The sequence below is a fragment of the Haemaphysalis longicornis genome, unplaced genomic scaffold, assembly GCF_048455015.1.
Source record: "Haemaphysalis longicornis isolate Haplotype H1 unplaced genomic scaffold, Haemaphysalis longicornis Haplotype H1 scaffold_9, whole genome shotgun sequence".
In the NCBI taxonomy this organism is placed as follows: Eukaryota; Metazoa; Arthropoda; class Arachnida; order Ixodida; family Ixodidae; genus Haemaphysalis; species Haemaphysalis longicornis.
Window position 1 is genome coordinate 29,440,686 of NW_027526460.1, and position 19,797 is coordinate 29,460,482.

Below are 19,797 nucleotides of genomic sequence, written 5' to 3' on the forward strand. Positions count from 1 at the left end.
TTAGTGGGGCTGACTTGTTCAGCTTTCATTAATGTTTTCCTCTTTGCCTCTCTGAACGGGTACACGGGATAGTTTGGGGAGATGGGAATTCCATGCTGCTCATACCGAGCCGTTTGTAAGTCGCCAGGTTTCTCTGGCGTCGTGCGTGACGTTATACGTGTACGGAATATTGGCTTGGGGAGCATGAGCATCCTCACATTCATGCATTGAGTGGGATTTTTGTTGGCACCGTTCCGCGTTACGTTCCCTTGAACGAAGGGATTTGTCTTTAAACATTCTTTATGCTTGATAGTTTCCCCTCGTATTTATTTCGGGAACAGTATTTCCTTAGCCTTATGGTCAAGACCGAATCAATGTATTTCATATATTTATCCATGATCTAGCTTTAAACGTGCCTTTTCTTAACTTCATTCTGCGCCTCACTGTGACAGGACGTACCGCATAGAAATTTATCGTTGTAATCGCAACAGTGCAATGATCTCCGCTGAACGCAGCTGTTCGTGCAACTCTTCCCTGGAGGCCACTTTGAAGCCTCGCCGGAAGGGCACATCACCTACATTGCGCCCATTGGACGCATCGACATCAAAGGTGACTTCCCTTTTCTGCACCGACATGTTTCCATGGCTAAAGCTGCCGGGGGACCGCGCTAGTTGGCCAGCATTATTAAGCGGAGAATAAAATTATCGTTTACCTCACCCCCTTCTTTTTCTCCATAGACCACCCACTTTCCGAAAGAGTAACTGTGTCTACTTTGTAATACACACACAGACAGGATTGCACCATCGCAGAAACGCGAAAAATTAAACCCAGCCTTACCCAGTGGGAGATCTGCTGAAATAGTGCGGTTGTACGTACGGTTCTCTTGCGTCGTCCTGAACGTCAACAGGCGCTCGCCCGAGAACGACAGCGCCGTCACAGCGCAAATTCTGCGTTTCGTGCAAAAGAATCTGCAGCTAAACGCCAGCGGCGGAAGGCTCCCTGCCGGAGCCTCCCTACCACAAGTGTTCACCCACTCGCCCAGCAACAAGTTCTTATCAAGTAAAATGCCAATTTTGTCGTGGCAACTTCGGCGGAGGAGTGCACTGTTTCAACGGTTATCTGTACTATGTCAGTAACGGCGGCATCGGAAGCATATAAATGAAACGCTTGGACCTTCCAAAGCTGCAAAGCGTGCCATTTGAGACATTTGCCAGTTTCGCAGGGCCTAAGTGGTACACCTTAGGTACAGCTTTTCATCTGACAGAAAGGACTGACAAGAAAGTTGTGAACTCTTCCTCGGCGGCCGCGACCGTCTTGCCGTAATGTGCAGTTTCCTCGAAGTGGTTCCGGTGGAAGACATCATGCGTCATATAATATGGTTGATGGAGGGCCTCCTCGATCTGCTCCGTCAGTCCTCAAAAAAGGTATCGGGGCTACGATGTATACGGTTATTTCATGTGTGTACGCGCACCTGTGCGTGTATGTGTGTGTATATGATTGACAGACAGACAGACAGACAGACACAGACACAGACAGGCAGGCAGGCAGGCAGGCAGGCAGGCAGGCAGGCAGGCAGGCAGGCAGGCAGACACGCAGGCCTGTAGGCAGGCAGGCAGGCAGACAGGCAGGCAGGCAGGCAGGCAGGCAGGCAGGCAGGCAGGCAGACAGGCCTGTAGGAAGGCAGCCAGGCAGACAGGCAGGCCTGTAGGCAGACACGCAGGCCTGTAGGCAGGCAGGCAGGCAGACAGGCAGGCAGGCAGGCAGGCAGGCAGGCAGGCAGGCAGGCCTGTAGGCAGGCAGGCAGGCAGGCAGACAGGCAGGCCTGTAGGCGGGCAGGCAGGCAGGCAGGCAGGCAGGCAGGCCTGTAGGCAGGCAGGCAGGCAGGCAGACAGGCAGGCAGGCAGGCGGGCAGACAGGCAGGCCTGTAGGCGGGCAGGCATACAGGCAGACAGGCAGGCAGGCAGGCAGACAGGCAGGCAGGCAGGCGGGCAGACAGGCAGGCCTGTAGGCGGGCAGGCATACAGGCAGACAGGCAGGCAGGCAGGCAGGCAGGCAGGCAGGCAGGCCTGTAGGCAGGCAGGCAGGCAAACCAACAAACCCCTTACGCCAAAGGGATGACATGATCAACTGCCGAAATCACCCTTCCAACATCCGGCACCACAAAAAGATAATGACTTGGGGTACTCAAGTCTTCCTACGTGCTTTCAAGGCAAAAGTAATATATATATTCTCATGGCAATACTTATCAAAGGTGTCGTTACGGTACACCGTGTATGCATCTGTTCATTGTGTTTCTTTGTCTTTTTGGCGCGAATCACTGCGACAGGCAGACGGACGATACTTCACGCTCCAGCTTCCCAAGAACCATGGTTCACTGTGGCTGACGTGCCCCTGTCATACTCACACGCCTTCCCGTTTCCTTTTTGCGCGGTACCCACTAGGTTAACTCCGCCGGTAAACACGTGCTGAGGTGGCGCAATGTTGACGCACCGTGGGATCGTACTCTGCGGACCCGGTTCCAGCTCCCATGCGATATCAAACGCGCTTTTATTTGCTTTTTAAATGGATGGCCGTTTTATATACCATACAAAAAATATTACGAAGCCTGCTTTTTAACACGAAAGTATTGTATTCCCGGATACACCAAGATTTCGATGACGTCATATCCGTCACGGAAATGACGCCAGGACAACGAACGCAGGAGAAACGCGGATGGTGGTGCCGTCTGGGAGAGGTGAAGCGAAGTAGTGCACATGACGCTAACCAGCGCCGACAGTTGGCGTAAGCTGCGTCGTAGCGACGCCGGCGGGCGAGTGACGCGGGCGCCGACTGATCTGATGCGAAAAGAAACGCCAGCGGCAAGCGGAACGCGTTCGCGCGTTCACGGTTCAAGCTACAAATTCTACCTCTCGCGTTCCACAAACTGAGCCCGTCGCAACGCAACCGTCTGCGGTACACGCCACGTAGCAGGACCAAAGTGGTCACACTTTTCCTGAAGCGACCCGCTAGCAGGACTTCTCTCGCCAAGCACACCGACACGACAGACGCCATCCCGCAAATCATGCTCTTTCGCTGCAGATTTCGCTGCACATTTCACTTTCGTCCTTTACCGATTCCTATGACAGAGTAATCAACGACATTTTTTTGCACATAAGGGACTGAAATACTTCTGATAAAAGCTTTCACTCTTTTCTTCCCGTCTGGAAGCACTGCGAACGCTATAGCTATCGCCAGCACGGAGCGGAACTGCATATACACCTTCCCTTTCTGCTTTGCTTTGTGGCTTTCTTTTTAAAGTTGCCTTCGAAAAGCGTCCATTGCTGAAACTGAAGGAAAACCGGCCAAAAGCCGCTACACCGCTGTAATGACGTAATTAGAGCGCTCGAAGAACGCCAAGACCGGAAAAGAGAGAAAAATCTTTTGAGCAAGTGTCCAGGCTATCTTTATTCTTTTAAATGCGAATGCACTTCTTAGTCGAGCCATGTCAGGCACCGTGCGGCGTCCACGCGCCCGCAGGTGTTATCTCTCCGCTCTCACCCCCTCTCCCATAGCAACAGCTGCGAGCGTGCGCGCTCCTCCTCTCCCCTAGCAACCGGAGCAGGTGGTGCGGGCGGATCAGCGGTGAGTGAGTGGAGAGGAGGAGCGCGCTCGGGCGTGTGAGGGCGCTCGCATCGCGGGAGCTCGCCGGAGCTCCCGCGTGTGTGGGAGAGTGTAGGCGAGGGTAGGCGCGGTGCTTCGGTGCTTCTCCTCTCGACGCTCGCCCCACTCTCCCACGCCCGCATGCTTCTCAAAGACCCTTTGACTGTGCCCTTTACCGACCACAAGGCAGTGATCGTGGCCGTCAAGTACAACGACAACACAAACAGGTGTTAAATAAGTGGTTACGCTACAAATCACCGTCTCCTCATTAATTATAAATTCCGCGCACTCTCGCGCAAAAGAAATGCATTCGCATTTATTCACGATTCCCTTCGGGGAGGTGGGGTGAATTTTTTCCTTATTCTTTATTCAACGTATCTGTGCAGCGCCCGAAGGCGTTATAGCAGAGGGGTTACAGGTTCGAAAAAAAATAAGTTTTAATTCACAGCAGATACTTGTGCATTATAGAGCCGATTCCACTCATGTACCGTATGAATTTGCAAAAATTCCAGTCCTGGGGCGGTATTCCCTGAGTTTAAAGGAATGATCAATTCGATTTGACAAATAATGTGGCGTCTGTAAATACGTATCCTTGTTGACTCCAGTTTTATTATTACATACTAAATATAGAAGTTTCAATCGCAATTTTCTTCTACGTTATGAAAGTAGCTCCCAATTCAATTCTTGTTTCAAATCTGATGGGCATAGAGCAGCAATTTTTGGCTTAGGTGCTTTGCGACCCTCCCGATTTAAGTAATGGATGTGCGGTTGACTACGTTCTGCAAGAGTTTGAGATTTCGAAGAAAGAAAGCGTTGCAGGGTCCTTTTCAGGATTTCGCCTTAAAAGAAATACAAAGGGCGATGATCGGGGAAGACAGAGACACCTGTGCAGCCCCTATTTAACTCTAACTTTGCTTATGTCGCGCATCTGCAGCTGGGCAAACAGGTCGAGACAAACTTCTTCGTTGTCGACCTGGAGAACTTCTCGATCCGCCAGCTCTACTCATGGAAAGGTAAGTCAGGTTTTTAGCACGCCTGTATACAATGAATGAAGAAATAGGTTAATCTGGCAGAGTTTTAGGTACAGACATGGGGGATAGGGCGGTTATTGATAGAAAAGGTGTGGTATGACGACAAAACAACTTCGTAACTCCCCAGAAAAATAACAGCGGTTTTCAAGGCACTAATTACTTCACCTTAGGAGGTCACCCTTTCCTATTACGTCGGACGCGGATTTTCACGCGTAGTTTAGAATAACCTGTATGATTTACGCTTACTCATCGCGCGTATTCATTGGCAGGTGATTACAGGCGTAATTCTCACAGGTTTAGCCTGAGAGAATATTTATTTAGGAACTCGCAAAAGGAAACTAAAAAAAAAAATTAGCGCAGCTTCCACTAGTGGTGCAAGGCTGGAGAAACAGCAGAACTTGCGGGCCCGCTCTTTTTGTCGGAGACATGGCTGTTTCATCATCGTCAGCAGGAGCAGCCCACTAGGTCCACTGCAGGACGAAGGCCTCTCCCATAGACCTCCAACCGCTCCATTTTTTGCCTCCGAATTCATATTTCGTTCCTCCGTAGAGTAATTGGAACTCCCTCTTTTTCTAGACCCGTCTCTTGGTGTCCACTCTGTCACACTGGTAGCCCACCGTATTGTCATTTTGCCTAATTACGTGGCCAGCCCAAGTCTATTTCTTTTTCTTTATTACGATATCTTCAACTCTAGTTTGTTCTATGGTCCAGGAAGCTCGTTTTCTGTCTCTAAGGGTTACTACGATCGTTCCATGGCCCGTGGAGCCGACTTAAGTTAGCTTTCAAGTTGTTTAGTAAGGCGCCAAGTTTTTGCTCCAATGTCATCACCTCACTTTTAATGCCGAACTTGCTGCTGAAAGTTCGCCATGACTGGCAGGCCCGGATGGTTTCGCTCGCCCGCAGGCTTTCACATCTCTCCCAAAGTGGACCGCGTGAGCACGTGCTAGAACCCGCGGCCAAGTCCAAAGCCGACGCCCGCGCTACGAACCCGAAGGTAATAGTCAAACCCGTTTATAGCGAACTGCAATATGCACCACGATTAGTTAGATATATCAAATAGTTCGATATAGCCGAACCCGCCTATAACGAGCTTATTGTTACGAGTGCGCAATCCGCGGGAGCCCCCCGCCCCTCCCCAACTGCGCCATCCGCGTATGCAGAAACGAACACAGTACAGTAGCCATTACCATACCAAAATAATCCATTTATTGCAAGTATCAAAGCTACTTTGCGGCTTAACTGCCCACGTTGCAAAAAAAAAAAAAAAAAACGGTGATTTTTTTTTTTTTTTTTTCACTTTCGTTTTGGCGGCTTCAACTAGCATAGCATTCTCTACACGAAACATTGTTTGCACCAGTTCGAGTCCGCGTCCTCAAAAATCTCAGAAGCATTGGCGGAGCACATCGACTGCCGAAAGCGCTTCATTATAAGCGTCGGACGGATTTAACTCGCGACATCATCGGGAACGTTGGCGAGCTCTTCCCACAGTTCACCGATGCTGCTGTCTTGGTCCGGACTCGCTGACAGGGCAGGTTCTATCGCGAGTCCCGCGCATAGGAAATAGTTACGGAAAGTATTGGTCTTCACGTCGCTCCGTGCGAGGCGTAATGTCTCAGTCGCGGCTCTTGCTCCGCGGTCGCGGCCAATCCACATCTCAATCGCCGCTCCGAGATAATGCATTTCGGCGGCCATTCTAGGCGCCCAGAGTTCGATATATCGGATGTGAACTTCGTTATAAGGGATATGTTTCCCATGTATTTCCGTAACTGAATTATTTTTGTTCGATATATAGCATAATTCGCTCTATCCGGGTTCGTTATAGCCGGGTTTGACTGTACTGCGCTCCCTGGACGCGCTGATAGTTCTATCGGGTAGACGCCGGCTTTAGAACGCGAAGGACCTAGGTTCGGTTCCGACCGCGGGAAGTTATTTTTAAAGACGATAGTCTTTCTTGGGCTACTTAAACCCAGAAATTTTGGTCTGTATCTCTGTGACTCGATTCAGCCACCCGGCCAAAGTAAAATAGATATTGCGCAATAGCCTTATACACTCACAGCCAAAAGTAAACGTCTAAGCCCGGTGTAATGTTCATACTTGCCAACATTGTTGAAGAAGAACAAGACATTACGCAAATATGAGACAACAAATTAATACAGAAGTGATATTTGCAGTGTTCCTTTATAAAAAATTATGCATGCTTTACTTTTGCGAAATTAAATACATCAACTGCAGAAAAAAAAATTCACTCCGCCATCGCCTGCTGTCACCCGCACCCCTATAGCTTCTGGCGCCATTTTAAGAAATCAAACGGCAACAGTTACGAAAGGTTCCACGGGATAGGTTCCACGTTCTGCTTGCAACGCACGTGGAGTAGGGAAACGCGGTTCTATAACGTTGAAGTAGGGCGCCTCGATTCACGCGCGTCTTCGCCGTACGGCAGCGTTCGCGTCGAGACACCCGGTTTGGAGCAGTTGAACGTGGGAAATTTAAAATGATTTAAGCAAGCCTTTGGCGTCTTTACCTTGGGAGGAGCGCGACGCAAAAGGAACAACATGAGAGGTGAGCGGGAATGCGAAGGGAGGCATTTACTTGGCAAAAGTCGATAAAGACTATCGTATTTTAACGACATTTGCAACGAAAAGAACAGATACGCGGCCAATTTTTTTCTTTCCAATTGGCTGCACGCGTCATTATTCTCCGCCGCTGCTAACCCCGTGCCCCTTGGCCCTCTGGGGTGGCTCAGTAGTTAGGTTTCCCGTTCGGTTCCCGGGACCTCCCTGACCGCATTTTTTTCTTGGGGGTTCGGGTTTTTTGGTACGACAGAAGGGTTTGTGTCGGCCTGAACAGCTTTGCTGTGAAATAAATTCACAGAAAATCTCACAAAGAAATCTACAAAAAAAAAGCTCACAGAGGAAATAAACTCACATAAACCCCCCCCCCCCCCAAAAAAAAAAAAAAAAAGAAAAGCTCACAGAGGCGTCTAACCGGCACTCTGTTTGTGGATGCGTAGGCCTTGAAAGGATAGTTTCCGTCCGAGTTTCCGTTATTATTTGGAAGCAAGCAATTTATGCGCAGGTAATGTAGAATGATCAGCTATTTTACGATATCCCTGAAAAAAAAATGAACAAAACAATCTGGAGGCCATTAGACTACGCCCAAAGCATTTTCTTTCTTATTTTCGGTATCTATTTGTGCTTTCTTTTTTTTACTTTCCGTTTATAGGTTATGTCTTTTTGATGCGTAGCATTCTTTGCCGAGTACCCCCCCATCCAGGAATGTGTAACGCCCTGCATTTCTACAAAAAGGCAGATATCGCGGAAGTTCCACCTGTGATCGCTATGATAGCGTAAATGGTGACAATTGGTCAGACAGGACATAGAAAAACCAAAAAATTGGCTGCAAAAAAAAAAAAAAACTCACACTCAAGACAAGCGGCATGAGAAGGCTACGCATTGGTAGATTGTTCTTTGAATTTCTGAGAATTTTTTATGTACTCACTCTAGAAAATGCTTGCACACGTCTGCGCGTTACAGTTGTCACCTTGCTGACGGACTTGATCAAAGCCTACGAGGGCAACTACCCTGAAATCCTTGAGAAGGCCTTCGTCATCAACGGTCAGTGCTCTATAACTAACATTAATTCGATGGTTTTGAACTTCGTTTAAACCACAGAGCTTATGTGGTGCTAGTGTCTAGCGAGCTACGCTTTAATGAGCATGTCGTCATGTTATACAGTGTGCCAGTCATATACCCCGAAGACGCCTTCCATATTTACGTGACATGGCTCATGAACAAGCTCAAAAGTCCGTGGCTGCAAAAAAATCCCATTGTCGCCCTTAAAAGGCTATTTAAAATTGTTTTATGGGAACAAAGACATTATTCTGTTTTGTGGAAGCTTTGTGAAATACGAACAAGAAGCAAGGAAAAGAAGCCATGTTTGAAGCCAGGCCAAGTAGGAATGGAACTGATGGCGACCACCATAGAGGCACGGCACTTAAGCGGAAGTGTTCCCTTTAACATATATTATAGTTTGCACCATTACGAAAGAAAAAAAAAACGAGGATGCTTAGACCTTTGTAAGGATGTGAAGGCGAAAGCCTAGTTGGCCTTCTGTTGATCTGCTGTTGAACTTTCACGTTGGTGCCGTCGGGCTGCTACTGCAGCTTCATTCATAGCCGCTTCCTCGCGACGGCGGTTTGACGAGCGGCACTTCGAGGTGCTCTAGCCTATTCCCCCGTGGCGTACTTTCTCGCTCTTCTCCGCCCGCGTCTGGAATCTGTGCGTCGTCACCCATAGCGCTGGGATTTAAATGAAGCACTTTGAGCCCACGTGGCGACGTATGCAAGGCGCGTTCGTCGCTTTTTCTCATGCTGTATTCGGGTGGTCGTTTTAGAGCGCTCTGGAGCACTCCAGAAAGCGACTCCGTGTTCGCGTGGTCGAAGTCGAGCGTTCGACGTATGTTCGGTTGGTCGTCTCAGAGCGTCGTCCTCCACTCCGAGCGCCTCCGACTGCTGACTCAGTAGTGGGAGCGCCGCCGAAATCTGGAGGCGATCGGGTCACGTGACCCCGGCCGCCACGGCTCGCGACGCTCACCTGCCTAGTCGGTGGCATTCGCTGAGGCCTAGCCAGCGGTTTTTTGTGGGAGTATTTGTTGTGGGAGTAAAAGTAAACAGGGGAGATAAGTCAGCTTCAAGACTGAACTTACCGAAACACAATTCAAGCATTCATCCAAGAACAACTCGACGTGTGGCCCCGCGCATCCAACATGTTGGCTAACATATTTATCAAATTTATCGCTGCAACTACAAACTATTGACCTACATGCTAACACAGATAGCCAACAGCTATGCGGGCAGCTTGACAAGGCTAAGCTTGAGGTATGCTAGCAGAGAGCAGAGTGATTCGAAAGGGTCAGCGCAAGCCGCGCTGGTCGCGAAGTAGGCGAAGACTCAAAGGCGTGCGAACAATTTTTATTTTTTGTTGGCACGAGGCGTGCGAACTAAAAATAAAAATTGTTCCCACGCGGCTTGCGAACTAAAAATAAAAATTGTTCCCGCGTGATGTGCGAATAGGGACACTCCTCCAAGATCGGGTACGCGTTCGGTTGGGGAGCGGTGACTCTTGCTCGGGGGGAAGCGGAGCATCGGCGTACTCCTAGTCGGAGTATCAGAGCGACCACCCGAATACCCTACGGCTTTCTATTATGGCGGCTGTGGTTTCCTTTTCACGGCACACGCTTCCCGGCTCACGCAGTGCTTTTCTGTGTGATTTGTGTACATAACGCGTTCTGCAAAACAGAGATCTAAGCAAAGCAAAGCACAGCCTTAAAAAGTTCCACCCGTAGTGTCAATCTAGAGCATCAACCGTAAGCAAACTGCGCGCTCTGAAGTATGTGGCGATGCGGTTTCAATAAAATTAGTTGTGAGTACAGCGTCGTCGTCTTTTTCTTCCGCTAATGTCTGTGTTTTTACGCTGTTATTCGAAGATGTTCAACGAATACCAACTCACCCAAATGTCGATCCTTCTGCCGTTAACATGCCCAGGAAAGCAAAGCCCCGCCATTTACAGTTCTACCTTGAGTTATTTCTCTGTCAAAGGCCACTGTTATTCAATGGCAGCGCATTGGGCTGGCGGCACTCTAATGAGTGACCACTGTTGGGAATGACCATCCCACCGCTGCCACCACTGTTGGGAATGAGCATCCCAGGGCGGTCGCCAAGGTTGTGACTCGCATCCAGCTCGTCACCGACGTTGGGAATCGGCCATCCCACCGCTCTCACCGCTGTCGAGACTGGGCCCTCTCACCGCAGTCTCCACTGTTGCGACTGGCCACCCGAGCGCAGTCACCGGTGTTGCGATGTTGCCTTGCTCCGTCCGCTATCGACGCGGCGCAGAGCAGAGCGACGAAGTCCTCGAGCCGACGAAGAGTTTAAGTAACATTTATATACAGTATATACAGGGTAAGCAAACGTTACATGACTCGCACAAAGGCGACAGCACCCTTTTACTCGGTGCCTCCGAAGAGACTGGTGCCGGAGAGAAGCCGCCGAGGAATGCCGACGATGAGATCCTCCGGGCTTTTTTTATACCCCGGGCAGTTCGTTGGGGCCCCCCGAGAAGTTCGAAAAGCTCCAATCAGGGCTCTCGCTGCCTGAAGTTTGAATTCCGACGAATGGTAGCGAAGCGGTGAGTCATCCGCGCCGCCAATGGGAAAAGGGAGGGTGATGCACCCGCCGTCTCCGTGACCTCGCCTCCGGGCGTAGCGACATGCCCTTATTTGGTCGTTCTGAGATGCGGGATTCGGCCGCGCCGCAGCGTTCTGAGATGCGGGATTCGGACTCGCCGCAGCGACGAAAGGGAGAGGCGTGACTCAGCCTCGCTGTCGGCGCGTCGCCTCGTGCAACGCCTTTGGGCCAGGCGCTCTGGCACAACACCACTGACCGCGGCGTGTTCGGCGTTGCGATTATTGCAACCGAGTAATGTTGGCGTAAAGGCGCGATTCCCACATCTGGGGCACCGGAAGTTCAACTCAGTCCTATCAAATTTGTTTAACCTCTGTCGTGCAAATGTGCTCGAAATTTATTGGGCTTGATTTGTGGATGACCCGCAGAATGTCAATCTAGTGCATCAACCATAAGCAAACTGCGCGCTCTGAAGTTTGAACGTTTAGTGTGTAGCAAGCAAGCAAGCAAGCAAGCAAGCAATATTCTTGAAGGCTCCTAGAGCGAAATTTACACGTTTAGGGAACAAACGTCATTGAAATCCGCTCGTGTACAACTGCAGCCCCTTGGTAATTTTCATCCATTAACTTTGGGGGTGACACTACAGAGTAAAAAGCAAGAAACACTGTCCCCTGCCTCTTTTCTTCCTCCTCCCCCCTCTTTCAATATTTCTTCCTCTCCTCCTCGATATCGATCGCTGTCTGTCCTTCCCTCTCTCTACCTCAAGCTCACCCCTTTTCCCATCCCTTCTCTCACTCTGCGTGTGAGTGCGTGCATGCTAACTTCGCGCCCCACCAACCCCTTCGTATACATAGGAAATCAGGAAACCGGCCCGTGCATTCATGCTTAATCCTTTCTGTCACGCTTAATTAAGCCTCACCAGCAATGGCTTTCGAAAGCAAATGCGAACTCTTGCTGGCGAACTTTCTCAGATGCCTGTTCATGCATTGTCGTCCATCAATTTCGGGCGACCTGCGAAAATGTCGCGAACAAAAAGCGTACACTCGCCGACCTCCTCGCAGCTCCCGGTTTCTTTCCCATCCTGTGGAAGCTGGTACGTCCTTTCCTGACGCAGCGCACGGTGGCGAAAGTGGCGATCTACGGCACGGGTAAGAGGCTCGCCGATATCTTTGACTTTCTGCTCCACGTGAAAATTACTGCGCATGCTCAGACATTTTCAAGGATGGGAAAGCGAAAGCGTAGTTGGACCTTCTGTTGACCTGCTGCTGAACTTCATGGTGAACTCAGCGGCCGAGTGGTCACCGCTGTTGTTATTAATAAACTTTGTTGGAAAAGGCCCCTAAGTCCAAAGTGACCCTCGACCAGCCCCCTGGACAGCCCCCTCCTAAGGGCGTTCTTCCGCTCGCTCGACGCGCCGGCACCGGTGGCCCGCCCTAACGATGGCACCGGGGGTGGCCAGGAAAGGATGGCTAGTCTCGCACGGGTCACTGGGGTTAATCGACCAGATTTAGGGGAAATCCCCAAGGTGGAGTAAGTTTCTGTAAAGGAAAGTTTTGACATCCACCTAAATGCAGCCATACGGCTACAAAGGAAAGCTATACAGCTTTCTCGGAAACTTCGCAGTTGAAGAAAAACGCTGGAGTGAGGCAGCTTGGCAACATAGGAGCCGGCTGGGGCCCACCGCCGAGACTCCAACGCCTTGGCTGCTGGGCCTCCGGCGGCCACACCGCTTCCGTAAACCAGCCCAAGGCTCAAAAAAGGGACTCCTCCTCCTCCTCCTCTTCCGCAAGGGGCTCAACAGAATAAAATTTTCTCTCTCTCTCGCTTAGCCAGGGGCAGCAGTGTGGAGCAGTGAGTCACCTGTCCACCCCCACGGGTACCTTCGCATGTTCAGACGGCTCGTTTTGTACGTGCGGCAGCGGCCTACGCTCCTAGAGCGCGCGCTGCGTAGCCTTTTCTCAAGGCCGTCCTCCGACTCTCCTCTGACACCGCTGTTTCTTGGATCGCGATCGCCTTTTCGCGCCTCGAGTCCTGTTTTAGATGCAGAGCATCTGATTCACTCGCCTTGTCCCTCCGGCGTCGTCGTCGTTGTTGTCGTCGGCGTTGTCCACCCCTCTACCATTCTCCTCGCCGCGCGAGCTGCGCTCTCCGCCGCTCTCCGCCGCTCACCCCCTCTCCTCTCCGATAACGAACACTCTCTCGCGAGGGGCATTGGATTGGATTTGATTTGATTGGATTGGATTGGATTGGATTGGCTTGACATGGCTTGGCTTGGATTCGGTTGGATTGGATTTGGATTGGATTGGATTAGATTAAAGTGGATTGTGTTGGATTGCGTTGCGTCATAGCCGCGGCAGACGCGCTGGGGCCGGCGCATGTGCAGTACTCTCTCTTCCGCGGTTTCCTCTCCTTCGGGCGCGCTGCGCATATAACCGGTGTGCCGTTCTCCGGCGAAGCAACATCCACGCTTGGCTCAAACACCTAGAGTCCACGCCGCTTTACAAGTACGCCAACGTCGTCATCGACTGGGACCAGCTTACGCAGTCCCCTCAACGTTATGAGCGCTATAAAACGCGTTCCCTTCGCCATCCGCCTATGCGTCGCATCTACACAGGGGTTCCCGCGAGGGGAGGTGGGAGTTTTTCTGTACGCTTCCGTGTACCTCACAACGATTGTTTGCACCCTATGCGTTCAATGAAACATGGACATCTAAGGCTTTCGGCTTTAAAAAATCGGACGCTTTAGCGGGCATGGAATCATGAGAGAGCACAATGAAGGAAGGCGACATTTCAAGGCATGGTGATGCCGTAATGGCCAGAAAAAAGCAACGCACGTCAGAGTAAATAAGTTTCGTAGTTCTCGTGCTGCTAATGCGCCGTGTTCTGTGATTTGTACATAATGTATACCACCCTTATCGAAGTGCATATCGAAAAGCGTGATGGTTTTCTCCCATAGCAATGAAAACAGCGCGTGAAACCCATTTCCAGTGACAGCTGAGTAATGCAATAGTTCGATAGACGTCACCGCAGGCTTTATTGATTCAGACTTTCCGGAATGAATGAATGAACGAATGAACGAATGAACGAATGAATGAATGAATGAATGAATGAATGAGTGAGTGAGTGAGTGAGTGAGTGAGTGAGTGAGTGAGTGAGTGAGTGAGTGAGTGAGTGAGTGAGTGAGTGAGTGAGTGAGTGAGTGAGTGAGTGAGTGAGTGAGTGAGTGAGTGAGTGAGTGAGTGAGTGAGTGAGTGAGTGAGCCAGCGAGTAGTGAGTGTAAGAATGAATGAATGAATGAATGAATGAATGAGTGAGTGAGTGAGTGACTGAGCGAGTGAGTGAGTGAGTGAGTGACTGAGCGAGTGAGTGAGTGAGTGAGTGAGTGAGTGAGTGAGTGAGTGAGTGAATGAATGAATGAATGAATGAATGAATGAATGAATGAATGAATTATTGTTAGTAAACAAGCGGACCTAGACTTGCAGAGAGTGCCAGCAATCGCTCCAACCTAGCAGCACAAAACTACACGCGTCCAGTCTCCACGAGCCCCATAGATTTGTGTCCGGAGCTGGATAAACGATACGTCATATCGTCATAATATAACGGAGCACTCAAATACATCGCCGTTCTCTGGCCCATCACTTAAGATTCGATGATCGGACGACTCCGGGATCGATGATCGAAGGTGAAAAGATGTCTCTTGGTCGTGGGAACGTGGCAGACAACCGTCTGCTCAAAAAATGTACCATTTATTTGTACTTACTATTCACAAAGCACAGCATACGACCTCGGAGAACGGACCGAGCCCGCATCCAGAGGGGCTTTCCTATCTCCCCACCGCTAAACAAAGGAGCTGCCGCTGAGGCTCCGAAAAAGGAACAGAGATGAAAAAACATGGACGCCATTCCCGTCCTGTGAAAGTCCAGCGGAGCTGTTTTAAACCCCTACACATGCTGATGGGGGAGGTTATGGAATGTTTCTCGCTGTGTCGGAGGGCTTGTAGCTTGCACTCGGCTTCCTAGAGGCAAATGCTGGGTTCTGACGCATGCGCTCGGTGTCTTGAGCGGGAACTATTGGGTCCTGCCTAACCTGACTCATGCGCTAGCCCTCGAATGACGTCAATCTCCCCCCCTTTTGAGAGCAGCTGCAAATCTAATTTTTACCAGAACACTTTGGAGGGGGCGGGGTTGCATTGTTTACCGGCGCCTTATCATCCATCATGAAGTTTCTAAGCTTGTTTTGTGGTTTTTCTTTATACGAATGCTGAGCTCTATATATATGCTGCGCGCCTAATTAGCCTGAAGCATGCGCTCGGCGTCTTGGGCGAGAACTGCTGGGTCCTGCCTGGGTTTTTTGTTTACGACACGAAATTTTCCGACCAACGAGAGGCTAACAGTGTCGCTGTAAAATCTTGTCAGGCCACGAAAATCCGCATTGGCTCCACGCGCATCTCCGCCCGTTTCGGGCATAGTAAGCGGCAACCCGGCATTCCTAAAAAAGCGTTCCCACGGGTGCACTGTGCCACCCCCCCCCCCCCCCCCCGGATACGCACGTAAGCCCAGGCGGCATAAAAGCAACGATACGCAAGAAACGAAATAAGCTAAACACCAAATTCTAACTCTAGTTATTGACGCATTCCTGAGTGTCTATTGTCTGGTTCGTTGTATCCGGCGCAGCCACTCTGTACCCTACATTTATTTATTTATTTATTTATTTATTTATTTATTTATTTATTTATTTATTTATTTATTTATTTATTTATTTATTTATTTATTTATTTATTTATTTATTTATTTATTGCTATTGATGTCTCCGTAAACAGTATATTGGATACATCAGGAGGAACACTACATAAGAAATAATCAAGAAATCTGCCATTACAAAAGGTTACTGTCCATACATTTACATGCATACATACATTTACAATAGTGCAGGCGTGCCAGTTTCCGGCACTGGGCGATGTTTTTTCCCGTTCTTGTTCATACTCCAGACGGTTGGAAGGCAGCTCTACTGGAGCGGCACGACCCCGACGCGTTCCCACAACACTGGGGCGGAAACATGGTGGGACCTGATGGAGATCCCCGGTGCACGCACTTGGTAAGTACCGCTAACCCACAGCCAACACTACTGGTGGTGTGCGCCCCCGGCACTGACACCTCTTGTTTCCTTGTGCCTACGGGAGTGGAAGGAACCGCCTCGGGTGGAGAAGTCCTCGTCTATAACTTCCACATAATTGCGAATTACCGCTGAACAGAAGACTCTGTAACAGTTCTTGCGGGACGTCCTATAATCGTAACACCCTCCCCCTCGCCACATAATCTTAGTCAACACAATCTTAGTGAACACGTTTTTACAAAAGGCGAGCACTTTTATGAAGAGCTATCACTTTTCTGTAAATATATGGCTGCCGATGAAGATACACGCATCAGATTTCCGAAATCATCACGAAGATGTAAATATAAGTTTTATACGGTTACGGTATTGAGTCGCTTTTAAGACAAACCCGATTCACGCAACGTTTCATGATATTCAGATGCGTTTCGATCATTCAAGGATTGAACCCCTTCCTGTTGAGTTTTACTGGCGCCAAAGACCGAAATCTCTGGCGGATTGTGATGCCCCTGAAAGCGGCCTTCTGAAGGCGGCTAGGCTAACGAGACCCCTGCACATGACGACGGCCACCGATTCTGTCGCGCAGATATGCCCCGGCGGCGAGTTGCCCGACTCGTACCGTGAGGCGCTGGCCAAGAGTCGCCTGACCCGCGAGAGCGGGGCGACGTTGCACCACATCGGGCGACTCTCCCGCTGGGAGCTGCCCGTGCAAGTGTCGCGGTCCGGAGAACAGCTCAGCTGGAGCTTCCAGACGGCCAGCGGAGACCTGGCCTTCGGGCTGCGCTACGAGTCGCCCTTCGGCGGATCCGTGGCCGAGTACCTCATCGAGCCCCAGAGGCTGTCCTCGTGCAGCCTCTGCCCTGAGCAGGGTCGCCTCGTCTGCGAGAAGCCCGGCAATTGTGAGTGGTCACATCATGACGAATGAAGTACCCACTCTCTTAGAACGGGGATGTCGTGGTTTTCCTTCTTAAAGAAAAGATACTTGCTTACGAAGACAGTTTATGGTCTTCAGATTGTAGCAATCATTACATTAGCACAGATCCTTAACCCAGAAGGGGTCAAGTCCTTATTTGTTCTTTTTTTTACTTTGCACGGCGAAACAGAACGGAGGCATGACGAAACCAGGATTACCTGTTGCCAACTTCCGCAATACCTTCGGCAGCATCATTTCGAATTTGGAAGTTTGCGACGTGGTGCGTTGAAGCATTCCGGCGTGAGGCAGTCCGAAGTACGTTCACGTTTACCAGGAAAGGGAGTGCACTATTCAAAACGTAGCTGGCTTAATAATCGAAGTGTGCATATTATGTACCATTTCAAGTTTCAATCTGTAATGTCTTTTTTAAATGGTTGTAATATAGTGTGGTAGCTCCAGCTACATTTCCGTGACCATGCGCAGTACTATACTTCCGATTTTATTTCTAACTATAACACCCCAGACAACCACAGCGTCGTTTTCAAGTACCCGTCTCTCGTAAACTTCAAGCTTCTCTTCTGCAAACCGTGCCGCGACTCAGTTGAACTCAAAAGTAATGCGATTATGTGCTAATATCTATTATGCGCAATGGTTTGCATCAAACAATACCCAGTGTTTCTCTCAAATAGGAAAGAAATTGATAGACATGAACACTATGAGTGATGCTTGTCTGGTAACAAATAGGTTGGCTGGCTGGATTATTTTCATGTGCATGAACTTCGCACATGCGCACAGCGCCCAGACAAACCCGCAAACGAAAGCTTCGGCGGGCGGTGGCACATGATACAGTTGCCAAGAGCTGAGTTGAAGTTACAAAATGGAAGCAAAGAGGGAAATTTCCGGCTTTCTTCAGATGCACCTCTGATATAACAAACGTAAGAGCGCCACGCCTCCGCTACGTTTGAATAAGCCTGACCATGCCTCCTTCTCTCATACCTCTGTGTCAGTTCGTGACCCTGCGTCCGGAACCCGTGCCGTTCGCAACCTCCACGAAGCTACAAAACACTACAGGCTCAGTAGAAGAACATTCCCGGCACCACACCAAGAACTCTCAAAGAACCAAGAAACCAACCAGACTAATACAGACAAACACGTTTCCCCATCCAGTCAGGATGAATTTGTTATTCCCCGCACAATTCAACGCAAAACGTAAACTTTGTACGCAACGAGACACTCTACGGCACATAATACGGGGGTGCGACAAAAATCTAGACCTGCCACCCTCTTTTCTTTCCCTTACCCCGAGCAGTGGACGATATACTGCTGCCGAGCTCCCTGCCTCAAGATAACTTCTGCTGGTGGAGAAGGCTGGCCGAGTAGTTTCGGCACGTGGTTACCTAAAATAAGAAACCACCCCACCAAAACCTAGCTCAATAAAGAAGTTTTGTGTCTCTCTCTCCACTGCGCGGATTGTGTGGAAGACGTGCGCTCTATTCGTTTGTCCTTCTTTGTTTCGCAGACGTCCTCGAGTTCGACAACTCGTATAGTTGGGTTACCGCTAAGACCCTGGCCTACATCGTCGAGGTTCTGCCACCATCGGAGGAAGAGGAGGAAGCGTCCTGTCTTTGAGCACAGTCGAACGAGGCAGAGCCGCCACCAAGGACTAACGTGTCTACGTCGGGGCGAGTGCGACAAACAAGTCCCCGACGCTGCAGCCACACCGCTGCGCACCGGGGCGTGCAAAGGCCGGGACTGTGCAAGGATGCTGAGACTTTCGAGGCGACCGAGGGTCGATAAGAATGTTTTGGCGTCACTTAGCCTCGTGAATACACCACATAAGCGCGAGCGGCAAGGGGGGGGGGGGGGGGGGGGGGGAGAATGGCATCGGAAAAGGACATTGCTTTGATTGATTGATTGAGGGCTTAACGTGCCGACGCAACGCAGGCGATGAGGCGCGCCGTAGTGGAGGACTCCGGATTAATTTCGACCACCTGGGGATCTTTATCGTGCGCCGAAATCTCGTACACACGGGCGTTTTTGCGTTTCGCCACCATCAGAAAAGCGGCCGCCGCGGCCGGGAATCGAACCCGCGACCTCGTGCTCAGCAGCACAACGCCTTAGTCACTGAGCCACTGCGGCGGGTAAAAGGACATTGCGAAAACAAGTGTGCCGCTACACGCGAGTAGAGAGCTTGAATGCACTTTGATCAAAATTCAGCAGTGGTTTGCTCGTGGATACAAGTTGCTTAAACCTCGGTTCTTTAGTCGCAGTTGCACCAAACAGCGGTAGGGACCGCTTGTAATAAAAAGTGATGTAATCCACATCAGCAGTGTCACGCGTTCTCGCAAATCTGAAACACCGGGCACAGAAGCACAACTTAGGGGGCGGGAGCAGCACACATTTTGGCCAGCACATTTGGTATTAAAGTACGAATTTTGTGGGAGGTGTTACTTTTACACATTCAAGTGTTCCTTGCTTGGGTGGGCCCTTCCTAAGCTACAAAATTAAGTACAGCTCCCTTGACCGGCGCTTGTGGGGTAGAACGTCAGCGTTGAGCAGAGGGCTATCATGCTGTCGCCGACTACAGTCATTAAACACGTTTTAAATGCGAGGGTAGTTATCTTCGTTTTGTTCCCCTATGCAGCGACAGAAGTGCGCACCCTCTGTGGAAGCGAAATGATGGCGCATGTGAAGGGATACTGATCATGTACTACAGTTGTAATTAGTGGCCTCTTACTCGCCTTACAATAATAGCGAAGCTCGCTTCTTTGCTTCGCAGCTGTGGACGGATGATTCCCGGTGGGAGGGAATGCAGGTATGCAGGCCCTGGAGATTAGTCTGCATAAAAGCGCTGTAAGTCAAAGATGAAAGAAACGATGACGACAGCTATTGTATGCATGTGCGTGTGTTTGCCTGTGCGTGTGCGTGTTTGTGTGCGTGCACGGG

General features: G+C 50.2%; 1 protein-coding gene across 1 annotated transcript; it reads left to right on the forward strand.

The window, feature by feature from the left end:
- Positions 1-1,283: 1,283 nt before the first annotated feature.
- On the forward strand, positions 1,284-18,710 carry LOC144151987 (SEC14-like protein 2). The gene is made up of 7 exons (XM_077683173.1): positions 1,284-1,403; positions 4,553-4,631; positions 8,183-8,263; positions 11,892-11,978; positions 15,817-15,923; positions 16,525-16,837; positions 18,371-18,710. The coding sequence occupies exons 1-7, from the start codon at positions 1,302-1,304 to the stop codon at positions 18,478-18,480; spliced, it is 879 nt and encodes a 292-aa protein (XP_077539299.1). The 5' UTR covers positions 1,284-1,301; the 3' UTR covers positions 18,481-18,710.
- Positions 18,711-19,797: the final 1,087 nt, after the last annotated feature.

What these genes read in the sequence shown, in the direction of transcription:
- LOC144151987 (XM_077683173.1), top strand. Translation starts at nt 1,302, where the DNA reads ATGTGCAGTTTCCTCGAAGTGGTTCCGGTGGAAGACATCATGCGTCAT. An exon ending in TCCGTCAGTCCTCAAAAAAG is followed by an intron (nt 1,404 to 4,552) that starts GTATCGGGGCTA and finishes GCGCATCTGCAG; the next exon opens with CTGGGCAAACAGGTCGAGAC. An exon ending in CCAGCTCTACTCATGGAAAG is followed by an intron (nt 4,632 to 8,182) that starts GTAAGTCAGGTT and finishes TGCGCGTTACAG; the next exon opens with TTGTCACCTTGCTGACGGAC.